Source organism: Oncorhynchus tshawytscha, linkage group LG10, assembly GCF_018296145.1.
Source record: "Oncorhynchus tshawytscha isolate Ot180627B linkage group LG10, Otsh_v2.0, whole genome shotgun sequence".
In the NCBI taxonomy this organism is placed as follows: Eukaryota; Metazoa; Chordata; class Actinopteri; order Salmoniformes; family Salmonidae; genus Oncorhynchus; species Oncorhynchus tshawytscha.
Window position 1 is genome coordinate 63,513,940 of NC_056438.1, and position 23,210 is coordinate 63,537,149.

Sequence of the window (23,210 nt, forward strand, 5' to 3'; positions counted from 1 at the left end):
TACATCAGCTGATATCTCAAAGTGTTGTACAGAAACCCAGCCTAAAACCCCAAACAGCAAGCAATGCAGGTGTAGAAGCACGGTGGCTAGGAAAAACTCCCTAGAAAGGCCAAAACCTAGGAAGAAACCTAGAGAGGAACCAGGCTATGTGGGGTGGCCAGTCCTCTTCTGGCTGTGCCGGGTGGAGATTATAACAGAACATGGCCAAGATGTTCAAATGTTCATAAATGACCAGCATGGTCAAATAATAATAATCACAGTAGTTGTCGAGGGTGCAGCAAGACAGCACCTCAGGAGTAAATGTCAGTTGGCTTTTCATAGCCGATCATTAAGAGTATCTCTACCACTCCTGCTGCCTCTAGAGAATTGAAAACAGCAGGTCTGGGACAGGTAGCACGTCCGGTGAACAGGTCAGGATTCCATAGCCGCAGGCAGAACAGTTTAAACTCGAGCAGCAGCACGGCCAGGTGAACTGGGGACATCAAGGAGTCATCATGCCAGGTAGTCCTGAGGCATGGTCCTAGGGCTCAGGTCCTCCGAGAGAGAGAAAGAGAGAGAATTAGAGAGGGCATACTTAAATTCACACAGGTCACTGTATAAGACAGGAGAAGTACTCCAGATAACAAACTGACCCTAGCCCCCCGACACATAAACTACTGCAGCATAAATACTGGAGGCTGAGACAGGAGGGGTCAGGAGACACTGTGGCCCCATCCGATGATACCCCCGGACAATAGTCTATGTGCCATGGGGCTAGGGTCAGTTTGGCCTATCTGGTGTAATTCTCCAGTCTTGCTTCAGGAATACCTGGCCTGACAACTCCTAGTTGTCCCGTTCCCAGTCCACCTGGTAGTACTGCTGATCCAGTTTGTGCTCTTCTGCCTGTGGCTATGGAACCCCAAACTGTTCACTGGTCGTGCTACCTTGTCCCAGACCTGCTGTTTCAACCCACTCTCTCGACCTCTGAATGCTCAGCTATGTAAATCCAAGTGACATTTAATCCTGAGGTGCTGACCTGTTGCACCCTCTATAACTACCATGATTATTATTTGACCCTGCGTCTATGAAGATTTGAACATCTTGAAGAACGATCTGGATTTCTTCCTAGGTTCCTGCCTTTCTAGGGAGTTTTTCATAGCCACCATGCTTCTACATTGCTTGCTCTGTGGGGTTTTAGGCTGGGTTTCTATATAAACACTGACAACTGTTGATGATTGATTGAATGTATTGTGGATTAACTTGCATCTGGTTTTAATCTCTTTATATACTATTTGGAGTTGTACTGTAGTAATTCAATATAATGACACATTCAATTGCTTAAATATGAAAGGATGGAAACCTTTGTTTTTGTCTCTATTTCGGATGAGACTAATTAGCGTGGAACAGCTAAGTATAAAAGCATGCCCCTTACAGCCTCTTTTACAGCTCAATGCTTATGCTGTGTTCATAACCAAGGAAGAAGATGGAAATTACCAGTTGCGATGTCGTAAATACCAATTGGATGCATTCTTGTGCTTTGAAACACAGATTGGCTAATGGCAACAAGCTCCGTCAACCATGAACTAAAAGTACAGCTATCACACTTGTAAACAAATTATATGCAAAAATATATTGATACATTTTTATAAATGATGTTTTGTTACATTTAACTGCCGAAAATACTCTTATCGAGGTCGTTTCTGTAGTAGCTGATGTCAGCATGTGGGAGAAGTCAGCGCTCAGGGATGATAGCAGAGTTTCAAATGAATGCAGCATTACATCAGTTCTGATGAGAGCTTTTGTACCTGAAGGTGTGTCCAGACTGGGTGGTGTCTTTTTGACCATTTTTAGGGCCATGCAGTCTTTTTAATAAATGTTTGGGGTGTGGTCAAATTGATTTAGTGTTTCTTAATTTAAGTTACACAATCATTCAAGATGTTTGTTTGAAAGTTATGCTACTGCAATGTATTTTTTTGTTGCAGTTTATGCAAGGCCTAAGGAACCTGTCCTCCAGTGACCTAAGGTGATTGTTTTTAATTTTGTATACCTATTTCAATTCAATATCTGAGATGTTTGGTTTATTTGTGTACTGGGTCAGTCGATACAAAACATGCATTTAATATCTTTGTAAATATTCTCTGGTTTTTGGAGATCCACCTGCAACTGGACACAGACGTTTAGAAGATACACTTTTTTACCGAATCGAGAACAAAGTAATACCAAGAACAGGTTAGGTGTGAAATTCCTTGCAAGGCTTTCCATTAGCCAATCTGCAACGGGTATGGAGCATCACATATCCTGTTGAATTTATAGCTAGTGAGTTGCCTAACAAGTCAGACTTTTCTTGGTATACAGTCAAACAAAGCCCTACAAAATCATGAACATTTTCCTTACAAGCTAGAATGTTGAATACAATTTTATTTGAATTTACTCTACTGGTTGTTTGCGGTTGGTCCTTCAGCTCCTCGAAATGAGACAAAAATAGCCACAGGACAGTATTGTTTACCTGACTTTTTATAGTGCCTGTACTGAAGTTAACATTTCTATCACCTGTCACATGCGCAAAAACATGTTAGCCTTTTAGTATGCATGCATCGTGTGCATGTACTTCCGTCTTGCACGTGCCTTCGGTCATGAACACATTGTAATGAATAAGTGTAACGGTTTTCTAGGTGTGAAGGAGAGTCGGACCAAAATGCAGCGTGTATATTGCGATCCATAATTTAATAAACGTAACACGAATCTAAATACAAACACTACAAAAACGTAACAAAAACCGAAACAGCCTATACTTGTGTAAACTAACACATCGACAGGAACAAGGACACTAAGGACAATCACCCACAAAACCCAACACAAAACAGGCTACCTAAATATGGTTCCCAATCAGAGACAATGACTAACACCTGCCTCTGATTGAGAACCATATCAGGCCAAACATAGAAATAGACAAACCAGACACACAACATAGAATGCCCACCCAGCTCACGTCCTAACCAACACTAAAATAAGGAAAACACATATGAACGATGGTCAGAACGTGACAATAAGATGGTAGACAGAGAGCTGGTTTCAAGCGCAGGGCGCAGCAGGTGTTTATTTATAAAGGACCACAGGAGGAGGCAGGTAGCTGGGTCCAGGGGCAGGCAGAAGTTCATACACAGGTGTCCAAAAAGGCAACAGTACAGGAAGGGAGAAGGCTAATGACATAGTCCAGGAGATCAGGCAAGAGTTTGAGGGGAGGGAACCCAGCGTGCCAAATAGAAATGTGTATAAAAACAAACAATACCTCACAATGATGGGGGTGCAAAGAACTGAACTAAATAGTGTGTGTAAATGGCATACAGGTGATCAGAATTCAGGTGATTGGGATCTGGAGAGTGAGCTGCATTCAGGGGATCTACGTGTTTGAGAGTGTGAGTTGGAAGCAGACGTTACACACATCTTGATTGCCACACGCATAGACCCATGTTTTTAACTTGGTTTAATAATACTTTCCTGTGGATATTTTGTCTCAAATTTCGACCAACTGAAGGACCAACCCCACGGACAATCGGCAGAGTAAGTTCAAATATAATTTTATTCAACATTCGTGACAGACAAGGGACGTTTTTATTTTTTTTCTATGTAAATGTGCTAGGTGTTGCCTACACGATTGAAGGCATCTCCACACTTCGTGACTATGCTGTGATTAAACCCTCCAGCAGAAGTAGAACTGAGAACATCTTGAGTAGCCTACGCCACTCCTGCTTGTCCACGGTTTATACAGTTACCTATTCACTACAAGCAAACTTAAACCCCAATCCTTTAATAAACGTTGCTTGTTCTTTTATATCTACTTCACTGTTTCCCTATAAATGGGCATAGAACCTGGGGTTAGTAATAATAAATGTCACAATATTGAATCAGTTACACAATAGTAATCTATTGTAGGCTAAGCAATATTTATTCTACAATAGCTTCAACGAATCCGTGTGTGGACTGGTCCACTCTCGTCTCTCTCTAACTTTTAGATTTAAAAAAAATCCAAACTGTCCTTTTATAGGTCAGAATGTTGAATAAACTTCATTTGAACTTTACCTGTTGTCCACTGATTTTGTCCTTATCCTGGTGGAAATTTTAGAAAAATATTCACAGGGAAGTTTTATTAAACCAACTTCAAAACGCGTGTCTCTGTGTGTGGCCATCACGATTTGTTTGCTCATCACCTAAGGCATGTGCACAAGATTGAACAAAAATATAAATGCAACAAATGAAAAGATTTTACGGAGTTACAGTTCATAGAAGGAAATCAGTCAATTGAAATAAATTCATTCGGCCCTAATCTGTTGATTTCACATGACTGGGAAGGGGCGTAGCCATGGGTGGGCCTGGGAGGACATAGGCCCACCCACTTGGGAGCCAGGTCCACTGACTGGGAAACCAGGCCCAGCCAATCAGAATGAGTTTTTCCTCACAAAAGGACTTTATTACAGACAGAAATACTCCTCAGCACCCCTCATTAGACGATCCTGCAGGTGAAGAAGCGGTCCTGGGCTAGCGTGTTTACAGGTGGTCTTCTAGTGTGAGGCCGGTTGGCTGTACTACCAAATTCTTTAAAATGAAATTGGAGGAGTCTTATGGTAGAGAAACTAACATTAAATTATTTGGCAACAGCTCGGTTGGACATTCCTGCAGACAGCATGCCAAATGCACACTCCCTCAACTTGAGACATCTGTGGCATTGGGTTGTGTGACAAAACTGCACATTTTAGAGTGGCCTTTTATAGTCCCCAGAACAAGGTGCACCTCTGTAATGATCATGCTGTTTAATCAGCTCCTTGATATGCTACACCTGTTAGGTGGATGGATTATCATTTCTGGAATCTTTTATTTCAGCTCTTGAAAAATGGGAGCAACACATGTTGCGTTTATATTTTTGTTCAGTATACATGCACGCGATGCATGCATACTAACCAAATTCTTGTAGGAGTTTACATGGTTTTGCGCATTAGCCAGGTGATTTACTGAGGCACTAAAAAGATGGATAACTAATATTTCCTGTGTATATTTTGTCACTGCTTTGTCTTTATTCAATATTCTGGCTTGTAAGCAATCTTTCCAAGTCTTTGCAATGCTTTATTTCAGACAATTTATCAGGAAGCTGGTATCACTGTCTGATTTACATTACATTACCAAAAGTATGTAGACACCTGCTCGTCGAACATCTCATTCCAAAATCGTGGGCAATAATATGGAGTTGGAAGCACAGAATCATCTAGAATGTCATTGTATGCTGCAGTGTTAAGATTTCCCTTTACTGGAACTAAGGGGCCTAGCCCAAACCATGAAAAACAACCCCAGACCATTATTCCTCCTCAACCAAACTATACAAGTGGCACTATGTATTCAGACAGGTAGCGTTCTCCTGGCATCCACCAAACCCAGATTTGTCAGTCGGACTGCCAGATAGTGAAGTGTGATTCATCACTAGAGAAAGCGTTTCCAATGCTCCAATGGCGCCAAGCTTTACATTACTCTAGCTGGCGCTTGCCATTGCGCGTGGTGAACATAGACTGCTGTTTGCGGCTGCTCAGCCATGGAAACGGATTTCAGGAAGCTCCTGTTGAACAGTTCTTGTGGTGACGTTTGGAACTCGCAGTTTGGAACTCGGTAGTGAGTGTTGCAACCGAGGACAGACCATTTTTAGGTGCTACATGCTTCAGCACTCGGTGGTCCCGTTCTGTGCTGTGTTGCCTACCATTTCACGGCTGAACCGTTGTTGCTTCATGACATTCCACTTCAAAATAACAGTACTTACAGTTGACCAGGACGAACTGACTTGTTGGAAAGGTGGCATCCTATGACGGTGCCCCATTGAAAGTCACTGAGCTCTTCAGTAAGACCATTCTACTGCCAATGTTTTTGTTTATGGAGATTACATGGCTGTGTGCTCAATTCTATACACCTGTCAGAAACGGGTGTGGCTGAAATAGCAGAATCCACTAATTTGAAGGGGTGTCTATATATATATATATATATATATATATACAGTGCCTTGCGAAAGTATTCGGCCCCCTTGAACTTTGCGACCTTTTGCTACATTTCAACCTTCAAACATAAATATATAAAACTGTATTTTTTTGTGAAGAATCAACAACAAGTGGGACACAATCATGAAGTGGAACGACATTTATTGGATATTTCAAACTTTTTTAACAAATCAAAAACTGAAAAATTGGGCGTGCAAAATTATTCAGCCCCCTTAATTTAATACTTTGTAGCGCCACCTTTTGCTGCGATTACAACTGTAAGTCCCTTGGGGTATGTCTATCAGTTTTGCACATCGAGAGACTGAATTTTTTCCCCATTCCTCCTTGCAAAACAGCTCGAGCTCAGTGAGGTTGGATGGAGAGCATTTGTGAACAGCAGTTTTCAGTTCTTTCCACAGCTTCTCAATTGGATTCAGGTCTGGACTTTGACTTGGCCATTCTAACACCTGGATATGTTTATTTTTGAACCATTCCATTGTAGATTTTGCTTTATGTTTTGGATCATTGTCTTGTTGGAAGACAAATCTCCGTCCCAGTCTCAGGTCTTTTGCAGACTCCATCAGGTGTTCTTCCAGAATGGTCCTGTATTTGGCTCCATCCATCTTCCCATCAATTTTAACCATCTTCCCTGTCCCTGCTGAAGAAAAGCAGGCCCAAACCATGATGCTGCCACCACCATGTTTGACAGTGGGGATGGTGTGTTCAGGGTGATGAGCGATGTTGCTTTTACGCCAAACATAACGTTTTGCATTGTTGCCAAAAAGTTCAATTTTGGTTTCATCTGACCAGAGCACCTTCTTCCACATGTTTGGTGTGTCTCCCAGGTGGCTTGTGGCAAACTTTAAACAACACTTTTTATGGATATCTTTAAGAAATGGCTTTCTTCTTGCCACTCTTCCATAAAGGCCAGATTTGTGCAATATACGACTGATTGTTGTCCTATGGACAGAGTCTCCCACCTCAGCTGTAGATCTCTGCAGTTCATCCAGAGTGATCATGGGCCTCTTGGCTGCATCTCTGATCAGTCTTCTCCTTGTATGAGCTGAAAGTTTAGAGGGACGGCCAGGTCTTGGTAGATTTGCAGTGGTCTGATACTCCTTCCATTTCAATATTATCGCTTGCACAGTGCTCCTTGGGATGTTTAAAGCTTGGGAAATCTTTTTGTATCCAAATCCGGCTTTAAACTTCTTCACAACAGTATCTCGGACCTGCCTGGTGTGTTCCTTGTTCTTCATGATGCTCTCTGCGCTTTTAACGGACCTCTGAGACTATCACAGTGCAGGTGCATTTATACGGAGACTTGATTACACACAGGTGGATTGTATTTATCATCATTAGTCATTTAGGTCAACATTGGATCATTCAGAGATCCTCACTGAACTTCTGGAGAGAGTTTGCTGCACTGAAAGTAAAGGGGCTGAATAATTTTGCACTCCCAATTTTTCAGTTTTTGATTTGTTAAAAAGTTTGAAATATCCAATAAATGTCGTTCCACTTCATGATTGTGTCCCACTTGTTGTTGATTCTTCACAAAAAAATACAGTTTTATATCTTTGTTTGAAGCCTGAAATGTGGCAAAAGGTCGCAAAGTTCAAGGGGGCCGAATACTTTCGCAAGGCACTGTGTATGTATGTATGTATGTATGTAATGTATGTAATGTATGTATGTATGTATGTATGTATGTATGTATGTATGTATGTATGTATGTATGTATGTATGTATGTATGTATGTATGTATGTAGTTTATTAGACCAATTCTACAATAGCTTCTCAGAGCTTGGTGTAATTTTCAGAATATCCAGCAGATATATCAAAACATTTACACCAAAAAATACTGTTAATTATATTTTACCCATGTATGTAATTACAAGATGTTCGAACCAAAATATTGGACCCTGGTCTATGTATGTTGCACCATCGCCTCATGCAAATTCATAGAAGTCAGTTGGGAACTTCTCCCCACCCATTCTATTCCATTCAACTGTGGTACAATATGGTGCTCCTTGAGGCTTTATGGGTGTAGACCGAAATTAGAGTTCCCCACTGAATCAATAAAAGGTTGCAATTCATACTCCATATGAATGGCTGGGAGACCGGAGAACATTAAACATTTAACACCCAAGTTTGGAAGATCTTTTAAACAGCGACTAAAGTAATCTTGAAGATGAAGAATTAGTCTCCATTCCTACAGGGAGAACAATGAAGATCAATCATTCAGGGAGATTTCATATGTATTGCCCCTCCAGGCTTTCTGTTCTGCTCCCATGAACCCTTGCTCAGTTGTGTGAAGTACTTAAGTAAAAATACTTTAAAGTACTACTTAAGTAGTGTTTGGTGTATCTGAAAATTACTATTTATTTTTTCACAACTTTTACTTTTACTTCACTACATTCCTAAAGAAAATAATGTACCTTTTACTCTATACATTTATCCTGACGCCCAAAATAACTTGAATGCTTAGCTTAATTATGGTTAATGTAAGCAATTTGAAAGGATTTGACTTTTTACCCTTTTTTCGTGATATCCAATTGGTAGTTACAGTCTTCACTGCAACTCCCCGACTCTGCTGAAGCGAAGTTCGAGAGCTTCTTGACACACTGTTCGCTTAACCCAAAAGCCAGCAGCACCAATGTGTCGGAGGAAACACCATCCAGCTGACGACCGTAGTCAGCTTGCAGGCGCCCGGCCCGCCACAAGGAGTCACTAGAGTATGATGGGACAAGGAAACTCCAGCCAGCCAAACCCTCCCCTAACCTGGATGACGCTGGGCCAATTATGGCGGACTTATGGGTCTCCCGGTCACAGCCAGCTGTGACACAGCCTGGGATCGAACTCGGGTCTGTAGTGACGCCTCAAGCACTGCGATGCAGTGCTTTAGACCGCTGCGCTATTCAGGAGGCCCTTTCTTTTCATACTTCAATATATTTAAAACAAAATACTTTTAGACTTACTCAAGTAGTATTTTAATGGGTGACTTTTACTTGAGTAACTTTCTATTAAGGTATCTTAACTTTTACTCAAGTATGACAATTGTGTACTTTTTCCACACTTTGCTGATGATCCTGTATTCACGTCAACTCAGTGTCCTGGAGCATGCTTCCATAGGCTCCCCGCAGCACTGGGAGGAAGAGGAAGAAGCAATCAGTGGAGTAGAGAGACACTTCATCTACTGAGGCCATAAAGACCATTAAGACCAAGGTAGGTGAAATTGGAAACAAACTCCATCTATAAATATTAAAATGTACTGTGTGTGTGCATGTGTGTTTGTTTACTGCTGTGAAAATGCCAAGCACATACCAACACAAAACGCTTAACACTGGCTTAACCATAGGATTCTGAGAGTAATTTTCAGCAAAATCTCTTAATACGTGGCCTAAATATAAAATTGGAGATAATGGAATATGATGCATTGCAATATGCATACATAGCATTCATAGACACCATGTTACCAGATCACGCCCCAATCAGAGAGCGGGTGGTGGAAGGAAGGAAGTTTGGACTGTTGTTATCCTGAAAGCTGGTTATGGTTGTTGGCCAACACCAGAAAGGAAAACCCTGCAGACTGTGTACTCATCCCTCATTTGTTGGAATAGATCACGCTCCATAATAGTGGTGCCAATAAAGCCATCTGTCCTCAGGCTATAAATGGGTACAAAAGGAAAGGGCTGCATGGTTTATGTGTGATATGTACAGAAACATGCTGATTAGGGATGTGCCGATTAACAGATAAATCTTAATCAGGCATGTCAGTTTATAGATCAGATGCACTGCATAATGTTTTATTTCACTTTTGAGAGTATTTTGCTTGAATATGGGGTTAAACATTATTATTTAAAAAATCTGTATATATACACTCATATGCTCTACAATTAAGGAATCCCCTTCTCTTCCATCCTCATAACAAATGTACCTCAGAACCAGTCAGATCAGAAATACTGACAACACTATGGTTTCCCAATCATGGCTCGTGAGCATAATGATGAGTTTGGATAAGAATGTGGTTGAGAGTGTTCCAGATTTGGCCACCAGATGGGGGCAGAAGGCAGTGAATACCACACAGTTTGGCTCTTCTTTTGGCTCTCCTATGGCTATAATGGGTTTTTACATACTTTTCCATTGATATATTGTAAAAATGTGCATGCCTCTTATCCTCATACTCAAACCTTTAGCTGTAATTAGCATGATGGTTTGCACCATCATGCTTAGAAACCAGGTCTCCTAACAAAAATCAATAATGAATGTGAATTTATACACACTTTAACCTAAAATCTTAAGGGTCCAATGCAGCCATTTTTATCAAATAATTTCTGGGTAAAATTAAGTACCTTACTGTGATTGTTTCCAAATAAAATGAGCAAAAGTAAACAAAAATTGCTTAAAGGCGAATACACATTTCTAAAGCAAGAATGTTACAAGGACTGTCTGGAAGTGTGAGTGGGGAGGTGGGGAGGGGAGTGGGGTGGGGAGGGGAGTGGGGTGGGGAGGGGAAAACTGAAAATTAGAGCGGTTTGGAATGGTCTTTCTTATTGGTCTATTGACTAATTTACCACCTGTTGATGTCACCAGGCAGGGAAAAACACCATCCAACCAAAATAGGCAGGTACTTTTTAATTTGTAAGAGCTGTTTGAAAAGATGATCTACATTCTCTAACACATTTGTTTTGACTGCACTGGGCCTTTAACTATGCTTTCATTGTAAGCATAATCATTTTAGTATTCCAGGAAACCTGGTATCTGGGTTTGATTGAATAGCCTATGGTCCAGTCAGAGGGCCTCTATCTAAATGTTTTTATAAACAATGGAATTCAGAGACATTTCTCCAAACCACAGCTCTTTTTATTTTAGTACAGCTGGTGATGGAAAATGCTGAGAAGCAAGAGTGCAATGTTCTTAAATAAAATGAGAGAATAATGTTAATTTGCATAATCTGAAAGTCCTTCTGTGTAATCAGTGGCTGCATCATCAGCATTATTCTGTAATGGATGAATATTGAACTCAGGGATTTGAGCTCTGCAGAAATGAGGATCTCAAATTACATCTAGACTGATTGTTTTTCGTCTACTTATTGGATGTAAACTAAATGTGTTGTACCAGGATGAGTAGTCAAATCACTGTACTGTATATATTGTACAATACACTGCACTTTAGCAATAAAATGTTGTGCTTTTGTGATAGCTACTGCACCAGTCAAAAGTTTGGACACACCTACTCATTCAAGGGTTTTTATTTACTTTTACTATTTTCTACATTGCAGAATAATAGTGAAGACAAACTATGAAATACCACATATGGAATAATATAGTAACCAAAAAAGTGTTAAACAAGTCAATATATTTGAGATTCTTCAAAGTAGCCACCCTTTGCCTTGATGACATCTTTGCATACTTTGGCATTCTCTCGACCAGCTTCATGAGGTAGTTACCTGGAAGGCATTTCAATTAACAGGTGTGCCTTGTTAAGTTAGTTTGTGGAATTTCTTTCCTTCTTAATGCGTATGAGCCAATCAGTTGTGTTGTGACAAGGTAGGGGTGGTATACCGAAGATAGCCCTGTGTGGTACAAGACCAAGTCCATATTATGGCAAGAACAGCTCAAATAAGCAAAGAGAAACAACAGTTTATCATTACATTAAGACATGAAGGTCAGTCAATATGGAACATTTCAAGTACTTTGAAAGTTTCTTCAAGTGCAGTCGCAAAAACCATCAAGCACTATGATGAAACTGGCTCTTATGAGGATCGCCACAGGAAAGGACGACCCAGAGTTACCTCTACTGCAGAGGATAAGTTCATTAGAGTTACCAGCCTCAGAAATTGCAGCCCATAAAAATGCTTCACAGAGTTCAAGTAACAGACACATCTCGACATCAACTGTTCAGAGGAGAATGCGTGAATCAGGCCTTCATGGTCAAATTTCTGCAAAGAAACCACTACTAAAGAACACCAATAATAAGAAGTGACTTGCTTGGGCCAAGAAAAACGAGCAATGGACATTTTGGACATTTTTGGTTCCAACCGCCGTGTCTTTGTGAGAGTAGGTGAACGGATGATCTCCGCATGTGTGGTTCCCACCGTGATGCATGGAGGAGGAGGTGTGATGGTGTGGGGGTGCTTTGTTGGTGACACTGTCTGTTGGTAACACTGTCTGTTAGAATTCGAGGCACACTTAACAGGCATGGCTACCACAGCATTCTGCAGCAATTATGCCATCCCATCTGGTTTGCACTTATTCCCACTATCATTTGTTTTTCAACAGGACAATGACCCAACGCACCTCCAGGTTATGTAAGGGCTATTTGACCAAGAAGGAGCGTGATGGAATGCTGCATCAGATGACCCGGCATCCACAATCACCCGACCTCAACCCAATTGAGATGGTTTGGGATGAGTTGGACCGCAGACTGAAGGAAAAGCAGCCAACAGGTGCTCAGCATATGTGGGAACTCCTTCAAGGCTGTTGGAGAAGCATTCCTCATGAAGCTGGTTGAGAGATTGCCAAGAGTGTGCTAAGCTGTCATCAAGGCAAAGGGTGGCTACTTTGAAGACTCTAAAACATATTTTATGATTCTTTGGTTGGCAAGAAGTTTTTTTTTTATTATTAAGGGTTTTTCATACCCTTCTGCAAATAACCCTTTTAGAATTATTTTTTTCTGAGTGTAGGATAGCCTACCAATATATATTAGAGGGGCATATGGACATTCTATAGATATAGGTACCATTTACTACAAATCAGTCCTTTTTTAATAGCTCTTTCTATTCTGTTTCTAAAGGCAAGAATGTACTTCTCTTGGGGATAGAAGTGAAAAAGTTGCCTTGATCATCTGAATGCTCAGTTTTACATTGTGCCATTGAAATTCACTCTTGAGGCAATGCAACATTTATAAAACACCCGGCTCAAATTTGTATTCTTAAGAGTGGCAAGCCCAGATGAAATACCAATGTTTCAGTACACATTATTCACTATTAATGTACAGTACATTCGGAAAGTATTCAGACCCCTTCCCTTTTTCCACATTTTGTTATATTACAGCTTTATTCTAAAATTGATAAAATAAAATAAAAAATATTGCATAATGACAAAGCAAAAACAGGGTTTTAGAAATGTTTTCAAATAAAAATCTGAAATACTTTATTTACCTAACTATTCAGACCCTTTGCTATAAGATTTGAAATTGAGCTCATGTGCATCCTGTTTCCATTGATCATCCTTGATGTTTCTACAACTTCATTGGAGTCCACCTGTGGTAAATTCAATTGATTGAACATGATTTGGAAAGGCACACACCTGTCTATATAAGGTCCCACTGTTGACAGTGCATGTCAGAGCAAAAACTAAACCATGAGGTTGAAGGAATTGTCTGTAGAGCTCCAAGACAGAATTGTGTCAAGGCACAGATCTGGGGAAGGGTACCAAAAAATGTCTGCAGCATTGAAGGTCCCCAAGAACACAGTGGCCTCCATCAGTCTTAAATGGAACCACCAAACTCTTCCTAGAGCTGGCCGCTGAGCAATCGGGGGAGAAGGGCCTTGGTCAAGGAGGTGACCAAGAACCTGATGGTCACTCTGATTGAGCTCTGGAGTTCCTCTGTGGAGATGCGAGAACCTTCCAGAAGGACAACCATCTCTGCAGCACTCTACCAATCAGGCCTTTATGGTAGAGTGGCCAGACGGAAGCCACTCCTCAGTAAAAGGCACATGACAGCCCGCTTGGAGTTTCCCAAAAGGCACCTAAAGGACTCTGACAATGAGAAACAATGTTCTCTGGTCTGATGAAACCAAGATTGAACACTTTGGCCTGAATGCCAAGCTTCACGTCTGGAGGAAACCTGGCACCATCCCTATGGTGAAGCATGGTGGTGGCAGCATCATGTTCAGGACCTCAGACTGGGTCAAAGGTTCACCTTCCAACAGGACAATGACCCTAAGCACACAGCCAAGACAACGCATGAGTGGCTTCTGGACAAGTCTCTGAATCCCCTTGAGTGGCCCAGCCAGAGCCCGGACTTTAACCTGATTGAACATCTCTGGAGAGACCTTTAAAATAGCTGTGAAGCAATGCTCCCCATCCAACCTGACAGAGCTTGAGAGGATCTGCAGAGAAGAATGGGAGAAACTCCCCAAATACAGGTGTGCCAAGCTTGTAGCATCATACCCAAACGTTTTTCAACAAAGTACTGAGTAAAAGGTCTGAATACTTATGTAAATATTTCTGTCGTTTTTTTGCAAAATTTTCAGAAAACCTGTTTTTGCTTTGTCATTATGGGGTATTGTCATTATGGGGCTCCATAGTGGTGCAGCGGTCTAAGGCACTACATCTCAGTACAAGAGGTGTCACTGCAGTCTCTGGTTCAGGCTGAATCCAGGCTGCATCACATCCGGCTGTGATTGAGAGTCAAATAAGGCGGTGCACATTTGGCCCAGCGTAGACCGGTTTAGGCTGGGGTAGCCTGTCATTGTAAATAAGAATGTGTTCTTAAATGACTTACCTAGTTTAAAATTATTATTATTATTTTTAAAAAATCTGTAGATTGATGAAGGTAAAAAAATTATTTAATACATTTTAGAATAAGGCTTTCATGTAACAAAATGTGGAAAAATTCAAGGGGTCTGAATCCTTTCGTGTATATACTGCATGCAGACTATTTCATTCCTGTATTGTAATCTACCAGAGGGGTAGACGCATTATTTCATTACATAACATTTTATGAATCTCATCTAATGAAACTATGTTGAAACTGGGACTGCGATGACGGCAATGTAGCAACATTCTCTATACCATTGTGTTGTGACTAGTAATTTCAGCGTTACTAATGACAAGTATAACCCAGAAGGATGAGCCTATGTACTTTATTTGCAGAAAAGGTTTTCCATCAGAGCTCATTCTACAAAACATGCAATGTGATGCTGAATACAAATTTCTCTGTTTTCCCACAAGGGGTTATTTTAGTGTTTGTCTGGAATCTCCTCTAGTCACATTAGTCTGAATTATTTTGTATCCAGACTCTCACACCACACCACTGCAGAATGGCTGTTGTTCAGCCAGACCAGTAGATGGCTTCTTCTCTTCACTTGGAGTACCTTCTAATTAAGGATAACTAATGCCTCACTATCCTACCATGGTGATGGCTTATCTTTGGTTATGTTGAGAAATGCATTACATTTATGTTGCTTGTTTGAGAAGTGATATTTACATTTCATTGATGCATTCAGAAGTTATGTCTTCTACATAATATTCATGTCTATTTGAAGATCGGCCATGATGTATTTTGAAAGGCTACTTTTCAACCTAATTGGCTGAATGGTGCTCTGTAGGCTTTTTAACTCAAACACTGCACACATTTCCTTATAGAAGGAAAATAATCAGAGGAAGGGGTCCCCCTCAGAGAATAGTCTGAATTCAATGTATGAAAGCAGAAATTGGCTAAATGTCACATTCGGTTGTATATTGTATAGGTGAAAATAGTGTTGATTGTTTGGTATAAAGCTGAAAAGATTTCCCTGAAGGTATTGTGACATGATGAAGGACGTTGAAGAGACACATATATAATAGCTCCCCCCTCAATGTAGCTTTTTAGGTAAACCATAAGAGAGGACACACCAGAGCGATAGGGGTAAAAGGGAATACATCAATAAAGTAACCTACATAAAACGTATCTGAGTAATTATTTTCTCTTATCATCCAAATGATTTGGTTGCATAACTGTCAGATAGGCTAGGTTATTCAAATGATGAGCACTGCTTTATTCTTCCTCCACATAATCATCCAATCGAATTACTCCCTCCCCCACCTCAAGTACATTTACGTGATATGTGACGTTACAAAATGCGGAGGAGGGCGCTGGGCAGGGACCACTTGGACCAAAGAGGAATCAACGCAGAAACAACACATTTAGTCGGTAGTGGACCCGGGCGCCTTGCCGAAGCCGAGCCCATTGTATGCTTTTGACAGAGCAGCCAAAGAAAACCGTTCGATTAATTAAACCATTAAAAGGGACCGAATAGCCCAGAAAAGGAGTGTCTAGTGGTAGGCATTGCGGTTTGTGATCTCCGGAAAAGGGCAGGACACGGCCAAAGCGAAAGCGCCCAGTAGCCTATAGCTTATAACGGAAAATGAACCACATTCAAGTTTTGATAGTATGAATAAGAACCGCGTTTTGTTGCAATTGGTGACCAACTATTGATGCGTCTGTGCAATCTCGTGTTCAGACAACTTGCTAGTTCCCGCGGAATTTTTTTGATCACATCGTTTTTAACTCCTAGAATAGGGGTCTATTCATTTGTTTTCCTATTGTAAAGACTTACTTGTTCAAACCAAGATGAATTTCCAATCGGGGTCGGTGTCCGGTATCGCGCAGCAGTCTCAACCAGCCATGCCCACCCCAGGCACGGTCCCAGCGCCCGTTCCTGTACCAGTACCCCAGTCCATCCCGTCCCAGTTCGGATCAGGATCATCCGGAGGCTCCGGGCAGGGTCAGTTCGGTTCGGGGACAGTATCAGGACAGGCTTCCCAGGCCGGCCAACAAGGCAACCAGCAGTTTGTTTTGTCCAACTCGGCAGCCATCCGGGCTGAGATCCATCGGTTCGAATCGGTCCACCCGAACATTTACTCAATCTACGACCTGATCGAACGCATCGATGACATGGCCCTGCAGAACCAGATCCGAGAACATGTGATCTCTATTGAAGGTGAGTAGGAGGGATAAAAAACTAGTGTGGTTCTCAGCAATTGTCACAAGTAGGCAACTTGCAATGTAACCTCCAAGTCGTCCATCTCCTCTGATGGGCAATGGCAACATGGTCTCCATGGAGGTAGTCTTCAGCTCATTGTTTGGTGACAACAATCTCACTTTCTGTGAGGCTCAGTGCAGGAACGTCCTAGGATGAGTTTAGGAAATAACATTGTAAATGCAAACATTCATTATGCAAGGGCTAGCCTACTGTAATCTATGATAAAGGCAGATAAATGAATATTCCATATGCCTGAATGTTCTGATGTCATGGGAGGAGAATAGAAAACCCTTGCTCAGTGCTCCTGTGTTGAACCACCATTTCTTTGTGTGTTTCTGATTTTATTGCTTCTTATATTGGCACATCATAGAATATGCCCTACTAGTAGTGCTTATGACACAGTAGGCCTTCACAGGGAAATGTACTTCACAGCTGAATAACAACAAAAACAAGCATTGATTTGCTGTACATTGCAATCTGAGTTCAGTAGCCTACAGATTTGCATAAAGACGCCTCACTGCACCACACATTATTTCTCTCAAATACCAAGCAGTATCCCATATAACCTAACAGTAAGAACACCTATTTCTTAAAAGATGCCACTCAAACTGTACTCTGCATCACCTGTGACATAGTGGTTTAGATTCTGTACATCACACTTTAAGCTCTGGCGAGACACCTAGATCTAATGCACGTTTCCACCACCACTATCCATTTCCAAAGGTTTAAATTCGGCTCATTGACTTAAATCCTCATTTGGATTTAGAGATGAATTCTCACACTCGTGTTTAAGGATTTAAGATAAAGAGCTGGTCTTTGTGGCGGGAAGTCTTGTGCTAACATCAAGTGTTTACCAATGTATTTTGTTACTTACATAGGAGACTGAAAGGAAAAGTAGCCAGAGTTCAAAGCAGAGGGGGGTGGTAGTACCTGTAACATGAGCCATTATCTAGTGAAATGACCCACACAGGTTGTTGTCATAAGAGGAACTGTGAACAAACCTAAGATGTAGGTCTATTGTGTGACCATGTGAAAGCCAGGGGTTCACTTCCACCAACAGTGAATTCTCATGTCTCAGACAGTGTAACAGTACATTTAAAAAAAATCAAACTAGGCAAGTCGGTTAAGAACAAATTCTTATTTACAATGACCACCAAACCCGGACGACGCTGAGTCCTATGGGACTCTCTTTTTTAAATTTTATTATATATATTTTTATTTTACCCCCTTTTTCTCCCCAATTTTTGTGGTATCCAATTGTTAGTAATTACTATCTTGTCTCATCACTACAACTCCCGTACGGGATCGGGAGAGACGAAGGTCGAAAGCCATGCGTCCTCCGAAACACAACCCAACCAAGCTGCACTGCTTCTTAACACAGCGCGCCTCCAACCCGGAAGCTAGCCGCACCAATGTGTCGGAGGAAACACTGTGCACCTGGCAACCTTGGTTAGCGCACACTACGCTCGGCCCGCCACAGGAGTCTCTGGTGCGCGATGAGACAAGGATATCCCTACCGGCCAAACCCTCCCTAACCCGGACGACGCTAGGCCAATTGTGCGTTGCCCCACGGACCTCCCGGTCACGGCCAGCTGCGACAGAGCCTGGGTGCGAACCCAGAGTCTCTGGTGGCACAGCTAGCGCTGCGATGCAGTGCCCTAGACCAGTGCAGTGCCCTATTTACAATGACCACCAAACCCCTACGATGCTGTGCCAATTGTGTGCCGCCCTATGGGACTCTCAATCACGGCCGGATGTGATACAGCCTGGATTCGAACCAGGGACTGTAGTGATATGCAGACCGCTGCGCCACTCGGGAGCTCTAACATAATAAATGCATTGGAGCAACACTGTTATTATAAACGTATCAACAGAGCAGCAAGGGAACAGGTAGAATAGGTTGGGTTGTCTAACCTACACAGAAATCAATATCTGTACTATTATGCTGACTTGCTAGAATGATGCATACTGTATATTGAGTATACAAAACATTAAGAACAGCTGCTCTTTCCATGAGACTGACCAGGTGAAAGCTGTGATCCCTTATTGATGTCACTTGTTAAAGCCACTAAGAGACCGGTTAAATAATCATTTTTAAGCCTCAAGACAATTGAGACATGGATTGTGAAGGTGTGCCATTCAGAGGGTGATTGGGCAAGACAAAAAATGTGTCTTTGAATGGGGCATGGTGGTACGTGATCGACACACCGGTTTGTGTCAAGCACTGCAACGCTGTTGAGTTTTTCACGTTCAACAGTATCCTGTGTGTATCAAGAAAGGTCCACCACCCAAAGGACATCCAGCCAAGTTGACACAACTGTAGGAAGCGTTGGCGTCAACATGGGCCAGCATCCCTGTGGAACGCGTTGGACACCGTGTGTGTGTAACTCAATATTAGGAAGGTGTTCCTTTGTACACCCAGTGTATTTGCAGTTGTATGGGTTTGATAACTATTGAGTAGAGGTGCAGTTAACATAATTAAATATTAGATTAGGTACTCTGTGTGTTCTCACCAACTGGAACTGTGTTTCCATCAGATTTAACCTCCAAGTTACTTCACTATGCCGTCTTTAAATGGCAGACAATGACCTCACTTTTTCTCAAGGCGTGTTTTAAGAGATTCTGAGAAACTTCTTCTTAGTAGCAGCTCTACTCAGGCGTGAGCCATTAGTGCTGAATGAGATATGTTCCCTTGGTGTGGGTACGTGATGATGTCTATGACCTGTGCCTTGTACCATCATAACATTCACTGTGGTTGACACAGCAGTGTTGTTTCAGCGACTGGGGTTGATCCTGTAGTACTTGTTATGGATGTGTTAAGATAAGTCTCCTTTTAGGCTTTGAGGAATAGCACCGACTTGTTCTGATGCAAATGATTGCATCATTTTGTCAATGAATGCGAGGCTTTATGCAATGGCTGAATATGGAAACACTAGAGCCTTTTATGTTGCCCTCTTAAAAAATGCAGAATATTTGTTTTAATGAGGATGAGCAGTTTTCTGGTTCACTGCCAGATCAGAGTGTGTGACACAAATGAGGAAAAAACATTTCCCCTTTTTAAAATCCAATCATTTTAGATTGTTCAATTGTACAAAAATATAATTAGTCTGAAATGAAAGACAGTCATTTTTTCCCCCAGGCAAGGCAAGTTATGTATTTGTTTTAGTGTACCTTATGACCAAGTCCAATGCCCCAAAACAATGAACATCTATTTGTATTTTTCTCAGCAAGCTCCCCATTTTTAGATGCATTCATATTTGACATACTGTGTCTATTAGCTCTCTTATTAATGTCCCCATTGCAGAAAGCCAGAAGAGCTGCAACAGGAGACATTAGTGTAGTCGACTAGACTTCACCTGTACTGTAGGACTGCACGTTCCCCTTCGATCTTGCATCATTGCAGTCTCTGTTGCTAAGAAACCAATGGATCTCATGCCTTCAGTTGAAAATACTAGAGAGAGAATAACAATTCTATGCCAACAGAAAAATGCAGCCTCTATCGAACATATCTTCTTCTGTGTGAATCGTGAAAACACCAACGATTCTTTGAGACAGATCATCGGGAGTAGTGATAATACTAGGTGAGGTTTCTCTTCTCACCACTCCCTTCACAGTAATGTTTGATATGCCAAGCACCAGTTTGTCTCCAGTGAGCAAATTTACTGCAATCAGAAGAACTGAGACAAAGGAGCAGCAGGAGCTTGTTTATTTGTTGTGGGTGATCAATGTTTTATTGATTTTTAGAAAATACAGAATAACCAATGCTTTTGACTGTCATACAAACAATGTAGTGCAGAAGACATGGTTTATAATGACCCTTTGTTAAATATAAATGTTTTAACTTGTTTGTTTACAGCTCACTGTCTGATATAACTGCTTGAATATTGCCACATTTTCTGGTGTAGAGGAATATGACAAGCTATGAATGTGACTTTGAGACCCGAGGTATGCACAGTGCCAAGCGTGTCAAGGGGAAGAACAAAATGTGCCTTCTTATTGTAGGTATCTGTGAAAGATTCCATGCTAGGGTCCACCCTGACCACTTATGTACGAGAAGTTACATAGATTTAGATGGAACACTTAACATTAACCTCTCCAACCTGTGTGTGTCTCTTGGAGGGGTTAGGATCAAAACAGAAGATGAATTTGGGTCTGTTTCTGGTTGTCAATAACTAAACATGACCAAATGGTTCCTTGTCCCTTACAGTATTACAGGAGGGCAGAGAGATAATCATGTGCAGTAGAATCTGAATCGGATCGGTCGATCATTCAAATGTCCTCCATTTAACTTCTGGGCCTTGTTTCTTATCCAATGAAAAGAGGAGATTACTTATTCATTGTTTAATGTATCTTTAGTTAACTGATTATTTGTATTATGCTAATATTAAGCTGATAATCATTAAGCAAGATATGATATCAAATCAAATCGAAGTTTATTTGTCACGTGTGCCGAATACAACCTTACAGTGAAATGCTGACTTACAGGCTCTAACCAACAGTGCAAAAAAGGTATTAGGTGAACAATAGGTAGGTAATGAAATAATAAACAGTAAAAAGACAGTGAAAAATAACAGCAGTGAGGCTATGACAGCAGCGAGGCTATATACAGGCACCGGTTAGTCGGGCTGATTGAGGTAGTATGTACATGTAGATATGGTTAAAGTGACTATGCATATACTGTATGATAAACATAGAGTAGCAGTAGTGTAAAAGAGGGGGTGGTGGGTGGCGGGACACAATGCAGGAGACCCGGTTAGCCAATGTGCGGGGGCACTGGTTGGTCGGGCCAATTGAGGTAGTATGTACATGAATGTATAGTTAAAGTGACTATGCATATATGATAAACGGAGAGTAGCAGCAGCGTAAAGAGGGGTCGGGGGGTCACACAATGCAAATAGTTCAGGTAGCCATTTGATTACCTGTTCAGAAGTCTTATAGCTTGGGGGTAAAAACTGTTGAGAAACCTTTTTGTCCTAGATTTGTCACTCTGTTACCGCTTGCCATGCGGTTGTAGAGAGAACAGTCTATGACTGGGGTGGCTTGGGGTCTTCGACAATTTTTAGGGCCTTCTTTTGACACCCTCTGTAGTGCCTTTCGTTCGGAGGCCGAGCAATTGCCATATCAGGCAGTGATGCAACCAGTCCGGATGCTCTACGTTGCAGCTGTAGAACCTTTTGGGGATCTGAGGACCCATGCCAAATCTTTTTAGTTTCTAGAGGGGGAATAGACTTTGTCGTGCCCTCTTCACGACTGTCTTGGTGTGTTTGGACCATTCTAAGTTTGTTGGTGATGTGGACAGCAAGGAACTTGAAGCTCTCAACCTGCTCCACTACAGCCCCGTCGATGAGAATGGGTTCGTGCTCGGTCCTCTTTTTTTCCTCTTTTCCTCTTTTTTTCTGTAGTCCACAATCATCTCCTTAGTCTTGGTTATGTTGAGGGAGAGGTTGTTATTCTGGCATCACAGGCCTGCTAACCGTCTGAATCGCCGCGTCCCAAACACTCACTGGACCCATATTTACTTTCAATCTCTTTTCGATTTGTTTATACATTCCAGTAACCTGCCTCACCCAATGTGATACGGAATCGCTATTATTTTTAATTTTTAGAACACACTCAAGAACCTCCAGAAGCTAACTAGCTACAAGCTATTTTGTCATTGTACTCGCCAGTCCAGCTTCCCTGCCCCATCCACCGCTGCCCCCTGCACACTGATCACTTGGCTACATAGCTGATGCATGCTGGACTGTCCATTAATCATGGTACTCCATTCTGCTTGTTTATGTTTTATCTGTTGGCCCCAGCCGCACTCAGGCTCTGTGTGTAGTTAATCCGACCCTCCCTGCCTAGTCAACGCCATTTTACCTGCTGTTGTTGTGCTAGCTGATTAGCTGTTGTTGTCTCACCTACTGTTTTAGCTAGCTCTCCCAATTCAACACCTGTGATTACTGTATGCCTCGCTGTATGTCTCTCAATGTCAATATGCCTTGTATACTGTTGTTTAGTTATAATTGTTTTAGTTTACAATGGAGCCCCTAGTTCCACTCTTTATACCCCTGATACCTCCTTTGTCCCACCTCCCACACATGCGGTGACCTCACCCATTACAACCAGCATGTCCAGAGATACAACCTCTCTCATCATCACCCAGTGCCTGGGCTTACCTCCGCTGTACCCGCACCCCACCATACCCCTGTCTGCGCATTATGCCCTGAATATATTCTACCATGCCCAGAAATCTGCTCCTTTTATTCTCTGTCCCCAACGCTCTAGGCGACCCGTTTTGACAGCCTTTAGCCGCACCCTCATTCTACTCCTCCTCTGTTCCGCGGGTGATGTGGAGGTAAACCCAGGCCCGGCATGTCCCCAGGCACCCTCATTTGTTGACTTCTGTGATCGAAAAAGCCTTGGTTTCATGCATGTCAACATCAGAAGCCTCCTCCCTAAGTTTGTTTTACTCACTGCTTTAGCACACT

The 23,210-nt window shown here is 41.8% G+C and overlaps 1 protein-coding gene across 1 annotated transcript in view; it reads left to right on the top strand.

Moving 5' to 3' along the window:
- The first annotated feature begins 15,842 nt into the window (after positions 1-15,842).
- Positions 15,843-23,210, top strand: part of LOC112260627 (arf-GAP with GTPase, ANK repeat and PH domain-containing protein 3) — a 276,883-nt gene continuing 269,515 nt past the window's right edge. Inside the window, exon 1 of the mRNA XM_024435894.2 lies at positions 15,843-16,695. Coding sequence (XP_024291662.1) covers positions 16,326-16,695 — 370 coding nt within the window. The 5' untranslated portion in view covers positions 15,843-16,325. The remainder of the gene's footprint in view (positions 16,696-23,210) is intronic.